Genomic DNA, 16,787 nt, shown 5'->3' with positions numbered 1-16,787 from the left:
AATCTCAAAATGTTTCTCATTTTTATGACATTCCTGTGAGACTAAGATTTCTTTTTATTTATTTATTTATTTTTAAACAGAGTTTCCCTCTTGTTGCCCAGGCTGGAGTGCAGTGGCGCAATCTCAGCTCACTGCAGCCTCTGCTTCCTGGGTTCAAGCAATTCTTCTGCCTCAGCCTCCTGAGTAGTTGGGATTACAGGCATGCGCCACCATGCCCAGCTAATTTTGTATTTTTAGTAGAGACATGGTTTCTCCATGTTGGTCAGTCTGGTCTGGAACTCCCAACCTCAGGTGATCCGCCCGCCTTGGCCTCCCAAAGTGCTGGGATTACAGGCATGAGCCACCTTGCCCAGCCAAGATTAAGATTTCTTATGAGAAAGCATAGATGACTAAATAGCTTGAGGTAGTGGAGTCTTATGATATCAGGACTTCGTACTTCAAGCCAATTACTTTTCCATAGATTTCATTTTTTCTCTTTTTATGTTTTTTTTGAGATGGAGTCTCGCTCTTTCACCAGGTTGGAGTGCAATGGCGCAATCTCGGCTCACTGCTACCACTAACTCCTGGGTTCAAGTGATTCTCCTGCCTCAGCCTCCTGAGAGCTGGGACTACAGGCGCCCACCACCACGTCCAGCTAATTTTTTTTTTTTTTTGGAAACAGAGTTGCTCTGTTGCCCAGGCTGGAGTGCAGTGGTGTGGTCTTGGCTCACTGCAAGCTCTGCCTCCTGGGTTCACGCCATTCTCCTGCCTCAACCTCCCGAGTAGCTGGGACTACAGGCTTCCACCACCAGGCCCGCCTAATTTTTTGTATTTTTAGTAGAGACAGGATTTCACCGTGTTAGCCAGGATGGTCTCGAGCTCCTGACCTCGTGATCCGCCCGCCTTGGCCTCCCAAAGTGCTGAGATTACAGGTGTGAGCCACTGCACCCGGCTTCCTAGTGGAGACCTTACAGACATTTTTCCCACCACAAAAGTAAAATTTATAAGTAGAAAAAATACCACATATATTCTGCACCCAAAAATTGATTCTTAAAAGTTTTGTCCGTGGCCCTGCAGCAGTGCTTCTCAGAGTGGCTCCTGGGCCACAGGGCGCAGTGGTTCACACCTGTAATCCCAGAACTTTGGGAGGCTGAGGTGGGCGGATCACTTGAGGCCAGGAGTTCGAGACCAGCGTGGCCAACATGGTGAAACCCTGTCTCTACTAAAAATACAAAAATTAGCCAGGCGTAGTGGCAGATGCTTGTAATCCCAGCTACTGGGGAGGCTGAGGCAAGAGAATCACTTGAACCTAGGAGATGGAGGTTGCTGTGAGCCGAGATCATGCCACTGTCCTCCAGCCTGGGCGACAGAGACCCTGTCTCAAAAAATAAAAAAATAAGTAAAGAAGAGTGGCTCCTGGGCCAGCAGCTTCAGCCTCACATGGGAACTTATTAGAAATGCACATTTTGGGACCCCCCACCTGGGATGTGTTGAGTCAGCCACTCGCTGGCAGAACCCAGCAAAGGCCCTTTTTAATAAGCCTTCCAGGTGATTCTCATGCTGCTAAAATTTGGGTAATCACTGTTTTCATTTTCTTTTATATGTATTATTAAATGACTGTTACTCTACAGACATATGGTTGTTATTTTTACTTTTTGGATAACATTATAGTCTAGGCATGTCCCAGGTTTTTTTGGTAACACCATTTTCTTAATGATACGATGTTGCAGCCAGTGGATTTATTACAGTCCTACTTATTATTGCTCTACTGTTAGTCCTTTAGTTTGCTTTTCACTCTTCTATGTAATGCTGTAAGAAATGACTTTTTCCATAAACTATTTTCCATATATTGGATGTATAATTTAACACATTCTAAACATTAATGTTAAAAAAGACATAAAGCATAAAAACCAAGATATGTATTTGATCATATAAAAATTTAAGCTGGGCACAGTGGCTCATACCTGTAATCCCAGCACTTTGGGAGGCCAAGGTGGGGGTAGACTGGTTGAGCTCAGGAGTTCAAGACCAGCCTGGGAACATGGTGAAACCCCAACTCTACCAAAAAAAAAGAAGAAAAAGAAAAAATTAGCAAGACGCAATAGCACGCACTTGTAATCCCATCTACTCAGGAGGCTTAAGGTGAGAGGGTGGCTTGAGCTCGGGAGGCAGAGATTGCAGGGAGCTGAGATTGCACCACTGCACTCCAGACTGGGCAACAGAATGAGACTCTGTTTCAAAAATAAAATAAAAATTTAAGATCTGTATATGTTTAAAAAATGTTAGAATGCAAATAAGTTGGGAAAATGTGATAAAGGGTTTTTTATAAAAATAACTCAGACACATTGATAAGGAAAATAGTCAATCTGCAAAAAATAGATGAGCAAAGAACATTTAGAAACAATTTATAAATAAAGAAAATATATCTGGTGAAAACACTCTTGAAAAAAATGCTCAAATCCAATAGTAAGAAAAAATTACATAACAGTAAGATACTATTTTTGTCTTTCAGATTATCAAGGCTTAAAAAATTAGAATGCCAGTGCTGACAAGAGTGTGGTTTAAAGGGCATCCTTGTTTGTTGCTAGTGGCAATGTTAGCTACTACTGACATTATTTGAAAGGCAATAGTGTGTATCAGGACCTTTAAAATATTTGGACATATTTATCCTTTAAGTCTAACCTTCATCCTTTCTTCATAAGTTTTACAAATTCTGTATGCATTTCTGTGGTAGGTAAGTGATAAACTTACTAAGCTTAAAATGAACAGAATCTTAGATGAGGTTTCTTTTCATTTTCTGTTTTTAAGAGGAGTTGCTTTGGTTTGGCCTCTAAACAAGAAGAGCACAAATCTTGCTGCCTACACAGTTGATATTTGGGACTATTCTAGTGGTTCTGTTTAATTTTCACAACAGGGCTATGAAATGGAGAATTAACCGCTTTTTCCAGATAAGGAAACAAGATTAGAAGTATTTTACATGTGGTTTTAGAAGGGTATTTACTGAATGAAATGTTTTATAAGATGTATTACTGCTGGTCTCATGTTTTATTATACTGTACCCCTGGTGGAAATCAACCTAAGAAACTCTTTTATATTTGAAAATGGAAATAATTACTGTGCCTTTGAATTGAAGTAATCTACAAAAGAAATGTGGTCCAGACTTTAGCCTTTGTTGGGACTGTGGTGATCATTTCTGGCTTTTGGCAATCTGGATCTGAACCTTTGGTTTTATTTAGCTTTCCAGTTCTCAGGGAACAATAGAAACCAGTCTTCAGGATATTGACAGCAGATTATCTCCAGGTGGATCACTGGCAGACGCATGGGCACATCAAGAAGGCACTCATCCAAAAGATAGAAAGTAGGTTATAGCTTTATGCGTAGTTTCTGCTCTTATTAATGTCCTTTTTCACATTGACTCAGTTAATTTATTTGAGTTTTTCTTCCTTAAATAGTGTAGAAAAACTACAAGTCCTGTTAAATTGCATGACAGAGATTTACTATCAGTTCAAAAAAGACAAAGCAGAACGTAGTAAGTAAAATTTGCTATTTCTTAATTTAATAAATCCCTCTTAGTAATTAGTTATAATACAGTTTAATTTGGTATATCTGTAAGGGTAGCTTCTTAAGCTGTTTTTTTCAGAGATGTGATTCTGTCAGGAAAAAGGTTGATTGTGTTTAAAAAAAAAAAAAAAAAACTATCCTTAAAATCAACCTTTTGAATACTTTAAATCAGGGTCATGAACACCAGAACCTCTAAAGGGCCAGGCAGGTAACAGAAAGGAATGAGATTGGCCAGTGGGGACTCATCTACAGGGGAGAGCCACTACTCAGATTCACCAAAGGTATTGCCCAGTCTTCCCATTTCTCAAAAAAAGCTAGAAATACAGAATTTGTTAGAAATATCTTGATTTTTAAATGTTAACTGTTAATTGTTTTTTACATTGTTATTTACAGACCAAATAAAAGCATCTGTGGGCCATAAGTAGCCCATGAGCCACAAATCTATGACATCTGCTTCAGACTCTTAGCCTTTTTGAAGCAATAATCTCAAAAGAAAATATATTGTGTATAATGTTATGATTCTATATTAACAACAGTAATATATTTTCCTATTTCTAGGATTAGCTTATAATGAAGAACAAATCCACAAATTTGATAAGTAAGTATCCAGATTATGTTTAATAGTTATTTTTGGTGCTATTTTGGTTATCTTTATTAGTATGATTCTTCTTAAAGTTGAAATTAATTACAATTAAAAAATACATTTTAATCTTGATTTTACAGGATTGTTACAATATGTAGACATTTTTGAGGTTCACGCATCTGCTCCCTAATTGGGAAGTTACCATGATGGGAGGGAGAAGGAAGGGGGAGAAAGATTACCATTTCAGTCCGTCAGCTTCTGCCTCATATGCTCTGATTACAGGACAGATAATAGAGCACATAGGCGAGGGCAGACTCAACCACTGTCTTAATTTTAACCTCATTCAATAGGCATTTTTTTTACATCCATTTTGAACCTTCTCTTTATCTTCTTGCTGCTATAATGTCTATCTTAGAAACGTTTACTTTCTCCTGTAAATATTCTAAAGCCACAACAATCATTATAGGAAACAGATACATTTCATATATTTGAAAATTTCTAAATATTGAAAGTAGAAACAGTGACATTGGTTTAAGCCTCTGATTATTTCTAAATTACAGGCAAAAACTGTATTACCATGCAACAAAAGCTATGACGCACTTTACAGATGAATGTGTTAAAAAGTACGAGGCATTTTTGAATAAGTCAGAAGAATGGATAAGGTGAGTAAACTTCTTTTGGAGTGATTAGTGGTTGACTGCACAATATAAACGTACATTTGAAGTAAGAATGCTTCACTAGACTGCATATCAGTTGATTCTTTTTGGTTTTCAGAAAGATGCTTCATCTTAGGAAACAGTTATTATCTCTGACTAATCAGTGTTTTGATATTGAAGAGGAAATATCAAAATATCAAGAATATACTAATGAGGTAGGTACAGCTATCAAGGAAAAATTAAAATTCTTCTCAGTTTGTAACTGATAGTCATTGACAAGGGAGAAATGGGATAGAATGTGCCTACATTCATTTCCACCCACCAATTTTTAATACGTATTTTGAGCCAGGTTTTAAGAATGTAGATGTTTTATAACTAAAAACAGCTGATAAACCGTCCTTTTATCAACTATAAGAAAAGTTTCTTTCTTAAAAGGGTGTTGATTTAAGTATTGTATCATTGATAGTTTTGAAATCAAAATTTAAAGTTCTTTTAAAGGACTTATTAAAAGCTGTGACACTTGATGTCAGATCTGTAGTAAGTACTTTAGTTCTGTGATTAATGTGGGGTTGTTTTTTTCTTTCTTTTTTTTTTTTTTGATGTTTTAGTTACAAGAAACTCTGCCTCAGAAAATGTTTACGGCTTCCAGTGGAATCAAACATAGCATGACCCCAATTTATCCAAGTTCTAACACATTAGTAGAAATGACTCTTGGGTAAGAAACTCATCATTTGGACACTGTAATGTTTCCATTTGCTTTCACTGCAGTTTGTGCTTTTGCTCTTACATTTTGAAATTTTTTATGTTTGTTGTAATACAATGTTTAATAAGGTTATTTATTGACCAGCTAAAAGAAAATAAAACATAAACATCATTCTAAAACATTTGCATACTGTTTTTGAGCAAAGCTGCTTGTTTATTTTAATAGTATGAAGAAATTAAAGGAAGAGATGGAAGGGGTGGTTAAAGAACTTGCTGAAAATAACCACATTTTAGAAAGGTGAGTAATGCAAAAATAATTACTGTGATTTTCTGTGCAATTGAGTTCATTCACATCTGTACTTATATCTTCCTGTATCAATAGATTCAGCAGTGGTAAAGGGTCATAAAGTCAGAACTCATGTTTTTCTCTCTATGATTGTGTATTTGTGATGCCTTTTAATGGTTGATTAGTTCCATTTTATAGAAGCACTGGTTAATCGAATTACTTGCTTATTTGAATCAGTTTGTAAAGATCAAACTCTATTTACATTATTTTTATAACTTAATTCATTGGAATCATAATTTTCAATTTGGTGAATCAGAGTTGCTTTTTAAGATACCAGCACTTTGGTGCTGAGTAGCTTACAGGGTCCTCTGCACACCTCCTTGCAGGTGAAAGCCATAGGTAAATGCAGTACTTTGAGGAGTTAGGTGTCTGCTTATTATCTGCAAAATCCTAATAGATAAGGCCAAAAGAGATTTTCAGCCTGCAGAGGCAATAAAGCAATTTTTGGATGGCTGTTTTCCTTATCCTGATTCCTCAGAGAAATTAAGTCATATTTGGCTCTGTAATAGAACCTTTTCTTTTTCAAGCCCTTGGGTGCTCCTCTACAGGTTCTCAAACCCTTGTAATGCTAATAAAAATATTTCACATTTGGCTGGGCACGGTGGCTCACACCTGTAATCCTAGCACTTCGCGAAGCCAAGGCAGGCAGATTGCCTGAGCTCAGGAGTTCAAGACCAGCCTAGGCAACATGGCAAAACCCTGTCTCTACCAAAAATACAAAAATTAGCTGGGCATGGTGGTGCACACCTGTAATCCCAGCTACTGGGGAGGCTGAGGCACAAGAATCACCTGAATCTGGGAGGTGGAGGTTGCAGTCAGCCGAGATCACACCACTGCACTCCAGCCTGGGTGACAGGTCAGACTGTGTCTCAAAAAAAAAAAAAAAAAAAAGGATACGGAATTTTTGGGTCAGAGAGTATGTCAATTTAAATTTTGTTGGGTTTTACTAATTTTATTATTATTATTATTATTTTTTTTTTTTTTTTTTTTTTTTTTTTTTTAACCCGAGACGGAGTTTCACTGTTGCCCAGGCTGGAGTCCAATGGCGTGATCTCAGCTCACTGCAACCTCTGCCTCCCAGGTTCAAGTGATTCTCCTGCCTCAGCCTCCTGAGTAGCTGGGATTACAGGCACCCACCACCACACCCAGCTAGTTTTTTGTATTTTTAGTAGAGATGGGGTTTCACCATGTTGGCCATGCTGGTCTTGAACTCCTGACCTCAGGTGATCCACCTGCGTCAGCCTCCCAAAGTGCTGGGATTACAGGCATGAGCCACTGCACCCGGCCAATTTTGTTCTTTAAAAGGGTGCATGTTATAGCCCTAAACAGATAAAACCTATGCATTTGGCAACATTGAATGTATAACATCTTTTAAACGTTTGCCAATTTGTTTAGTAAAAGCCGAGATCTTATTTTAATATATATTTCTGTGGTTTATAGTGATGTCAAACATCGTTTAATATGTTTGTTCAATTTTAATTTTGGGGGAGAGTTACTCGTTAACTTTAAAAAATATTTTTCTTGTTTATAGTAATTATCTAACTTTTATAGTATCCAGTTTACAGTTTCTTCAGAACTTTAGCTAAATCCTTTTAGGCTTAAAGATCACCAAGTAGAAGAGACTATAAAGATGTGCTTTTTTTTTTTTTGAGATGGAGTCTTGCTGTGTCGCCAGGCGGGAGTGCAGTGGCGCGATCTTGGCTCACTGCAACCTCCACCTCCCGAGTTCAAGCGTTTCTCCTGCCTCAGCCTCCCGAGTAGCTAGGACTATAGGTGCATGCCACCATGCCCAGCTAATTTTTGTATTTTTAGTAGAGACAGGGTTTCACCATGTTGGCCAGGATGGTCTCAATCTTTTGACCTGGTGATCCACCTGCCTCGGCCTCCCTAAGTGCTGGGACTACAGGCGTGAGCCACCGCGCCCAGCCCAAGATGTGCTTTTAACAAACTTTTATATTTAACTACTTATGCCTTGTGGAATAAAATCCCAACTTCCTAAACCACATTTAGTAAGTCAGTTCCTCCTGTGTTTTATTTGCAGGTTTCTTGACAATGTATAGGTGATATAACATGGCATAATCTTAACGTAAATGTTAAGGTGACAAAACTAGTAACGGAAGCCAGATTTTGTTCCGAGTATTATACTACTCTGTCTCCATGTGGATAACTCACTATCACTTCAAATTTTTTTTTTAATCTAAAATCATGTCCCAACTCAGTTTTCCCTCTACTCTCCTTATCCTGTTCGAAGGTACCACCTTTCTCCTACTCCCTTAAACATACATTATTTTAGACACTTAATCTTCTTTATACCCTCTCAACAAGTTTGGCTACCATGTTTCCCCTCGTCACCCTCATTCAGATTTCCTTTCCCTTTCATATGTGATACATGGTAATAACCTATTTTTTTCTTAACCCCAAGCTCTTCCCATCTGTCATGGGTATTACAGCCAAAATCATCTCTCAGAATACTGATGTAATCGTATGACTTCTTTGGCTCAAAAGTTTCTAAACTCCTGTTACCTAAAAAGTCAAGTCTAAATTTATACTTCGATTCAAAGAGTATAATAGTCTGGTTCCAGCCTGTTCACCCAACTTTACTTCCCACTGCTCCCCAAAATAACATTGTGTTCTAGCAAGGTATCATTTCTCAGCTTCCCTTGGGTATGTCACACTCGCAGCTCGGTCTCACTCTATCACCCAGGCTAGAGTGTGGTGGCACGATCTCGGCTCACTGCAACCTCTGCCTCCCGGGTTCAAGCAATTCTCCCGCCTCAGCCTCCTGAGTAGCTGGGACTATAGGCACACGCCACCACACCCAGCTAATTTTTGTATTTTTAGTAGAGAAGGAGTTTTGCCATATTGGCCAGGCTGGTCTCAAACTCGTGACCTCAAGTGATCTGCCTGCCTCAACCTCCTAAAGTGCTGGGATTACAGGCATGAGCCACTGTGCCCTGCCCCTACTCTATCTTAGTTTATAAATCCCACCCCACCAGAAAGAAATTATCCAGTTCTTACTGACAGTTTCTTAATTACATCATTGCTTCGGTCTTTCATGTATTTATGATAATACCATACTATTCCAGTAAGAAATAGAACAAATCATAGTTACTTAAACTCTTTAAAAATAAATAGCTATTTATTCCTCTGAAAAGTATTTTAAGGTTGGGGACCTTTATACTTAAATACAACTTTTGAGATTACCTTTTTTCTTTGTGTGTGTGTTTTAGGTTTGGCTCTTTAACCATGGATGGTGGCCTTCGCAACGTTGACTGTCTTTAGCTTTCTAATAGAAGTTTAAGAAAAGTTTCCGTTTGCACAAGAAAATAACGCTTGGGCATTAAATGAATGCCTTTATAGATAGTCACTTGTTTCTACAGTTCAGTATTTGATGTGGTCGTGTAAATATGTACAATATTGTAAATACATAAAAAATATATAAATTTTTGGCTGCTGTGAAGATGTAATTTTATCTTTTAACATTTGTAATTATATGAGGAAATTTGACCTCAGTGAGCATGAGAAGAAAGCCATGACCGACCAATATGTTGACATACTGATCCTCTACTCTGAGTGGGGCTAAATAAGTTGTTTTCTCTGACTGCCTACTGGAAATATTTTTAAGTGGAACCAAAATAGGCATCCTTACAAATCAGGAAGACTGAGTTGATACATTTGTAAATGGGAGAATGGTGGCTACTGTGAGTGGGGAGCAGAACCGCACCACTGTTATACTGGGATAACAATTTTTTTGAGAAGGATAAAGTGGCATTATTTTGTTTTACAAGATGCCCAGATCCCAGTTATCCTTGTATCCATGTAATTTCAGATGAATTATTAAGCAAACATTTTAAAGTGAATTCATTATTAAAAACTATTCATTTTTTTCCTTTGGCCATAAATGTGTAATTGTCATTAAAATTCTAAGGTCATTTCAACTGTTTTAAGCTGTATATTTCTTTAATTCTGCTTACTATTTCATGGAAAAAATAAATTTCTCAATTTTAGTGTAAAGAGTTCATGTGTTTCTTTGTATCCAGTTTGTGAAACAAAAGTTATCTTTTGAAAGTAACAATATAGATGATAATCATAAACTACTCTCAGAATATTGGATGTGGGGACAATTTTGTGTCTCTTCTAAACCCACTAATTCTAAATTTAGTATAGAAGTTCTTTCATATACTTAGGCTATACAAATTGAAAAGGAACATTTTCTTTTTTTTCTTTTCCTTTTTTTCTTTTTTTGAGACAAGAGTCTTGCTCTGTTGCTCAGGCTGGAGTACAGTGGTGTGATCTCTGCTCACTGCAACCTCGGCCTCCGAGGTTCAAGCCATTCTCCTGCCTCAGCCTCACAAGTAGCTGGGATTACAGGCGTGCGCCACCGCGCCTGGCTAATTTTTGTATTTTTAGTAGTGATGAGGTTTCACCACGTTGGTCAGTCTCAAATTCCTGGCCTCAAGTGATCCACCCGCCTCAGCTTCCCAAAGTGCTGGGATTAGAGGGGTGAGTCACCACACCCAGCCGAAAAGGAACATTTTCTCTGAAAAATCTACCCAGAGTTCTAGAGTAAGGGATTGTGCTCAGCAAGAAATTATTTCATCCAACAGGACGTTTCTTTCTTTTGGTTTTAGTTTCTGGCTTTTCAGACTGGTGAAGTGTCATTACATAAAACCTGCGTATCATAAAAATAACATATCCTAAAGAGAAATAAATTTGTCTACCAAGAACATCAGTAACTTCATCAGTTTTAAGAAATGAGAAGATTAGGATCTTAAGTGAGATTATGATGCATTATTGTAGTGGAGAATTTTAAGCGTCATATGTACACATAACAAATAAATGTAAGGGTGAATGCCTTTATTTAAATAATACAGTTATCCACTGTCAGTTACCTGTTTAGTTTGAGAGTGTGTGGGGCAAGGAAGTATTTAATACCTCTTTATTTTAATTTTCCATTCGACCGTCTAATATGGGTATCTTGTATAGTTTAAAAGCTTATATCACTGAATATTAGGCAAAATGTTACTCAAATTATGTGATTATTTGATATATTTGCCAATGTAGTTTTTATTTCAGCACCTCTAGCAAACAATACCAATAAATAGAACCTTTATGTGGAGATTGTATTTTTATTAATAGTATTGATAGGAATATATCTATTCCACAGTGGTATTTTTTAAGATTTACTCTTTTATTTCCCCCTTACAGTGACATGGAAGAGAAGCATTCTTGCTTACAGTATTTTACCCTCAAAAATTCATCCTCATTCAAAACATTTATTTTTCAAAACATTTTAAATAAATAAATGCATGGTGATACCAGTCTGCTAATGTTCAGTGACTATTTAAATGAAATTAGCTTTAAAATAAGTTGTATCTTCACTTTAATAGCTTTTAAAAAATATTATAATGTTTCGAAAAGATAGCAATTAATGGTATAAAAATAGTATATATAACAAATAGAAGAGGAGTGTGATGGCTCATGTCTGTAATCTCAGCGCTTTGGGAGGCTGAGGCAGGGATATCACTTGAGATCAGGAATTCTAGACCAGCCTGGGCAACATAGCAAGAGCCCTGCCTCTACAAAAAAAAAAAATTTTTTTTTTAATTGGCCAGGCACGGTGGCATGTGCCACAGTCCCAGCTACTCAGAGGCTGAGCTGCGAAGACTGCTTCAGTCCAGGAGTTAAAGGTTACAGTGAGCTATGATTGCCAGCCTGGGTGGCAGAGAGAGACCCTGTCCCCAAAAATTAAAAAAAAAATAGAAGAGTTAGTAGATGTAACTCTTAGCATAAAACAAGTTATAGTACTGACAGCAGAAAAAATAAAAGCGAAATATGTGAATATAAAGTATATCAAAAGAGATAGCTTTGGCCGGGTGCAGTGGCTCACGCCTGTAATCCCAGCACTTTGGGAGGCCAAGGCAGGCGGATCGCCTGAGGTCAGGAGTTCGAGACCAGCCTGGCCAACATGGTGAAACCCTGTCTCTACTAAAAATACAAAAATTAGCTGGGCATGGTGGCAGGCGCCTGTAATCCCAGCTACTCGGGAGGCTGAGGCAAGAGAAACGCTTGGACCCGGGAGGTGGAGGTTGCAGTGAGCCAAGATTGTGCCACTGCACTCCAGCCTGGGCAACAAGAGTGAGACTTTGTCTCAAAAAAAAAAAAAAAAAAAAAAGGGGGATAGCTTCAAGTAAATAAACAGGAATGTAAGGTTAGGAAAGAAATGGGAAAAATAATCCCATGAAGTCTCCTAAAATTTGAGCTGCTGGCAGGGCACGGTGACTCATGCCTGTAATCCTAACACTTTGGGAGGCTGAGGTGGGCCGATCACCTGAGATTGGGAGTTCGAGACCAGCTGGCCAACATGGTGAAACCCCGTCTCTACTAAAAATAAAAAATTAGGCCAAGTGCAGTGGCTCACGCCTGTAATCCCAGCAGTTTGGGAGGCTGAGGCAGGTGGATCACGAGGTCAACAGATCAAGACCATCCTGACCAACATGGTGAAACCCCTTCTCTACTAAAAATACAAAAATTAGCCGGGCGTGGTGGTGTGCACCTGTAATCCCAGCTACTTGGGAGGCTGAGGCAGGAGAATCGCTTGAACCTGGGAGGCAGAGTTGCAGTGAGCTGAGATTGTGCCAACCACACTCCAGTCTGGCAACACAGCAAGACTCCATCTCAAAAAAATAATAATAATAAATAAATAATTAGCTGGGTGTAGTGGCATGCACCTGTAGTCCCAGCTACTCGGGAGGCTGAGGCAGGAGAATCACTTGAACCCGGGAGGCGGAGGTTGCAGTGAGCTGAGATCACGCCTGGGCAACGGAGTGAGACTCCATCTCAAAAAAAAAAAAGAAAAAAAATTTAGCTGCCATTATTTTGGAGGTTACCAAATTATTGGCTTATAGACCTGATTATGCCATGTCAAAAGAAATGCTTCTTACATATTAAAAAAATCAACATTTCTTTACAAATGTAGTGTCTTTATCAATAAATTCTCCAGAAAAAATTACAATAATCCTGAACTTTTTATGATTGTTTTTCTTTGGTTTTTGTTTTTTGCAATAGTGTTTACCTTTTGTGGTGATCTGTGTTAAAAGTAAGAGATATATTGTTTAGAATTAAGAAAGGGACTATCAGTAGGAATAAGGACTCTCAACTGAAATGTCAACAATTTATTCTCCTTTCAGAATTACAGCCACCACCAGGGCTAGTCTTTTTTTTTTTTTTTTTTTTTTTTTTTTGAGATGGGAGTTTCACTCTTGTTGCCCAGGCTGGAGTGCAATGGTGCAGTCTCAGTTCACTGCAACCTCCACCTCCCAGGTTCAAGGGATTCTCCTGCCTCAGCCTCCCAAGTAACTGAAATTACAGGTGCCCACCAGCATGCCCCGCTAATTTTTGTATTTCTATTAGAGATGGGGTTTCACCATGTTGGTCAGGCTGGTCTCAAACTCCTGACCTCGGTTTATCCGCCTGCCTCAGCCTCCCGAAGTGCTGGGATTACAGGCATAAGCCACCGCACCCGGCCACGAGCTAGTCTTTTGTTTCTAATTTCACCTCACTCAGATGTGTTTTATATGTTGTGCTTTGTCTTTGAGGAAGTGCTGCAGAAAATTTACAATTACTCAAATTTTTGGAACTGAGAAGTGCTGGGGCAGACACACACAGTTGAAGGGAAAAACATTTAAAGAAATCTTAACAGTACTGTTTTAGCTGGATTCGCCACCCCACATCCCACTTTTAAGAAGACCTGAAAAACTCTTACACTGTTGTTTGAGTTAGACTTGCTCCCCACTTGTCACTTATAAGAAGAATCAAAGTCCAAATTCCTAAGAAATACTGAAAATGGAATAGAAAACAAAAACATCTGATCTGGAAATAAAAACTGACAATATAATAATATCCGTTGTTTAGAGAGTAAATCAGCTCCAAAAATTTGCTGTGGCATATAAAAAGCAAGCCCAAATATTATATCAGGCTGTTTAAGCAACTTAGCTCCTAAATGAATATATGAATAAGTTTATTTCTTTTGACATAAACAGAATGCGCAAGGACCAACTGTTAGACACAGTCTCAGGAGTGATGATGGGAACCTCAGTACGAGCTGCGTGGTAGACAACTAGGCATTGATGTCTGCTGAAATGCTGAAATGGATTCAATAATGTTAGAAGTTCTAGAGAATTGTTCAATAAATGGTTAAAGATCAAAAAAGGACCCTGGGGGAAAATGTTCTTTTGCACCTTTTTTTTTTTTTTTTTTTTTTTTGAGACAGAGTCTTGCTCTGTCACCCAGGCTGGAGTGCAGTAGTGCTATCATAGCTCACTGCAGCTTCCATCTTCTGGATTCTAGCAGTCCTCCCACCTCAGCCTCCTGAGTAGCTGGGACTATAGGTACATGCCACCACGCCCAGCGTTTTTTTTTTTTTTTTTTTTTTTTGGTGGAGACAGCATCTCACTTTGTTGCCTAGGCTGGTCTTGAACTCCTGGGCTCAAGCAATCCTCCCACCTCAGCCTCCCAAAGTGCTGGGATTACAGGTGGGAGCCCTTGTGCCTGGCCCTTTTACACATTTTTTGACTCATGAGAACTAATTTTTTTTTCTGGGATGAATTCCTGCTAAAGTTTCAAATAGGTTTCATTTTTCCAGCAAAAAATGCACAAAACAAATGGGATCAAGTCTACAGCTTTAGGAGACCGCTCGTCCATCACCACTAAGTCCTGCAAGTTACCACTGACAATTGTGTTGGAAGCTGAGTTAGTGGATACTGTTTTTTTTTCACTCCTCTATGAAAATAATTGTGTTTTTATGAACGAGGTCAGGAGGTCCATGCTTGAAAATTACCAAGTGTTACATTAGGTTAGAGCTTCTCTTAAGAAAGCTTAAAACTCTTTCTTTAGAAAGAACATCTATTAATACAGTTTCTAGTTATGAGGGCCAAGGTCTAAAGGACAAGCCAAAAGAATGACAGAGGAAGGGGATTTAGGGCTAACAGGTGGTCCCCAGACATATTGGCTGAAAGGCAGTTCACAGCTAAAGTGTCATATGTGGGTGTTACTGTGCTCCTCATCCATGCTCTCTGTAGTGAGTCGTTCTGGAACACTCCTGGTTCTCGCTATGGCCATAAGAAGTGACTTTCATGAGACCTTCAGAAGAATAGCCCGGCTCTTTTACTGGTTCCCCAAATCACTGACCTGCTCAAAGAATCGGAAATCCAAGCTGCTCTGGAGCCAAGGTGGGGGTAAGTTACCTCAGGCTAATGCCTTATTTCAAATCCATTTTTTTCTGTTACATTTTAAAATGGAGCCTCCCTCGAGTGGGCAGGGAGGAGTGGGAAAGAAAAGCCTTGAAGCCTTTAAAAGGTATTATTCCACTTGGTCATCTGGAGGGAAAATTGACAGAAAATAAAATTAAGCATTTTGAGGCTGAAGTATTAGAAGCCATGAACATTGTTACAATCCAATTGTATGCTTTTTAGGCATTTCGATTCTGAAAAGTTGACTAGAGAGAGATGGAGAATGTATTTAAAAACAACAAAAACAGCTCTTATTCTCAGGGACTCTTAACTTCTCCTAGTACTAAAACATCTTAGAATAAACAGAACACAAAAAATAAGTCCCAGTGAGTTCCCCTCCTTTCCATAGAAAACTACAAAGGTCAGTGGGCCTTAAGTCTCTTTTATTTGGGTCAGTTTATGCATCATATTTTAATCAGGTATTTATTGATATGAGAATTTAAAGCACCTTATATTTGCTACCATATAAAGCCCTGCCTTTTCTGTCCAGTCCTGCCTGACTGGAATATGCAAGGGTCAGAGAAGAGGGGGTTAAAGGGAGTAGATGACCCCTCTAAGTCTGGTATCTGAAGTTCCTGCAGGAGCCCAGCTTTCACCTTCATACTCGGCAGCACTGGTTGTACTACTCACACTACTGAAAGCCAATTCTCTCACTTCATAATGTTTCATCTTGCAACTGAATCAAAATTCTCATTATGTTTCTTTCACACCCATGTAGCTCAGAATTTTATGTAAGTGCTTAACAATTACTTAAGATGTATTATGTGTGGCCAGGCGCGGTGGCTCACGCTTGTAATCCCAGCAATTTGGGAGGCCAAGGTGGGTGGATCACTTGAGGTCAGGAGTTTGAGACCAGCCTGGCCAACATGGCGAAACCCCGTCTCTACTAAAAATACAAAAATTAGCTGGGTGTGGTGGTGGGTGCCTATAATCCCAGCTACTTGGGAGGCTGAGCCAGAAGAATCGCTTGAGCCCAGGAGGTGGAGGTTGCAGTGAGCTGAGATGGAACCACTGCACCCCAGCCTGGGCAACAGAGCAAGACTCAGTCTCAAAAAATAAAAATAAGATGAGCAAACTGCCTCCAGAAGGTTAGACACCTTAACCTCCCAAAACTATTACATAGGCAGAACCAGAGCTTTATCCCAGATTATCTAATTCTTGGTCTGCTGCTCTTTTTATCACACCACAGAGCAATGGTGAGTAAGTAACAATGTGAACATACGAGCCCTCATGGAATATTTTACTTATAGCCTTCATCAGTAGATAATCTATACCTAGAAAGTTTGATAATCTATTTTTCCAAAGTAAAGCTTATTAGTTTGGAGATTGATAGCCTGATTCCACAATCTTTTTACTTATACACAATATTATGAAAGAAAGATTTTTGTTGAGGCCAAGCACAGTGGCTCATGCCTGTGATCCCAGAACTTTGCGAGGCTGAGGCGGGCAGATTGCTTGAGGTCACGAGTTCAAGACCAGCCTGGCCACCATGGTGAAACCCCGTCTCTACTGAAACTGCAAAAATTAGCCAGGCATGGTGGCAGCCGCCTGTAATCCCAGCTACTCAGGAGACTGAGGCAGGAGAATTGCTTGAAATTGGGGGGCAGAAATTGCAGTGAGCTGAGATCACACCTCTACACTGCATGCAGCCTGGGCAACAGAGTGAAACT

The 16,787-nt window shown here is 39.0% G+C and overlaps 1 protein-coding gene across 3 annotated transcripts in view; it reads left to right on the top strand.

The window, feature by feature from the left end:
- Positions 1-16,787, top strand: part of TBK1 (TANK binding kinase 1) — an 87,389-nt gene that overhangs the window by 39,382 nt on the left and 31,220 nt on the right. The window contains exons 14-21 of one of the 3 annotated variants that reach the window (XR_004032266.1): positions 3,216-3,337; positions 3,432-3,508; positions 4,099-4,138; positions 4,684-4,785; positions 4,898-4,994; positions 5,388-5,494; positions 5,708-5,779; positions 14,908-15,063. Coding sequence is in view for 2 of the 3 variants with exons in the window: in XM_003252723.3 (XP_003252771.1) it covers positions 3,216-3,337; positions 3,432-3,508; positions 4,099-4,138; positions 4,684-4,785; positions 4,898-4,994; positions 5,388-5,494; positions 5,708-5,779; positions 9,058-9,109 (669 nt within the window). In the remaining variant the exon portion in view is untranslated. Of the gene's footprint in view, positions 1-3,215; positions 3,338-3,431; positions 3,509-4,098; positions 4,139-4,683; positions 4,786-4,897; positions 4,995-5,387; positions 5,495-5,707; positions 5,780-9,057; positions 9,842-14,907; positions 15,064-16,787 lie in introns of those variants that run through there. The other 2 variants (XM_003252723.3, XM_030822302.1) reach the window with 2 other exon arrangements.

The sequence above is a fragment of the Nomascus leucogenys genome, chromosome 11, assembly GCF_006542625.1.
Source record: "Nomascus leucogenys isolate Asia chromosome 11, Asia_NLE_v1, whole genome shotgun sequence".
Lineage (NCBI taxonomy): Eukaryota > Metazoa > Chordata > Mammalia > Primates > Hylobatidae > Nomascus > Nomascus leucogenys.
Note: the sequence above shows the minus strand (reverse complement) of the source record. Positions and strands in the feature narration are given on the sequence as shown.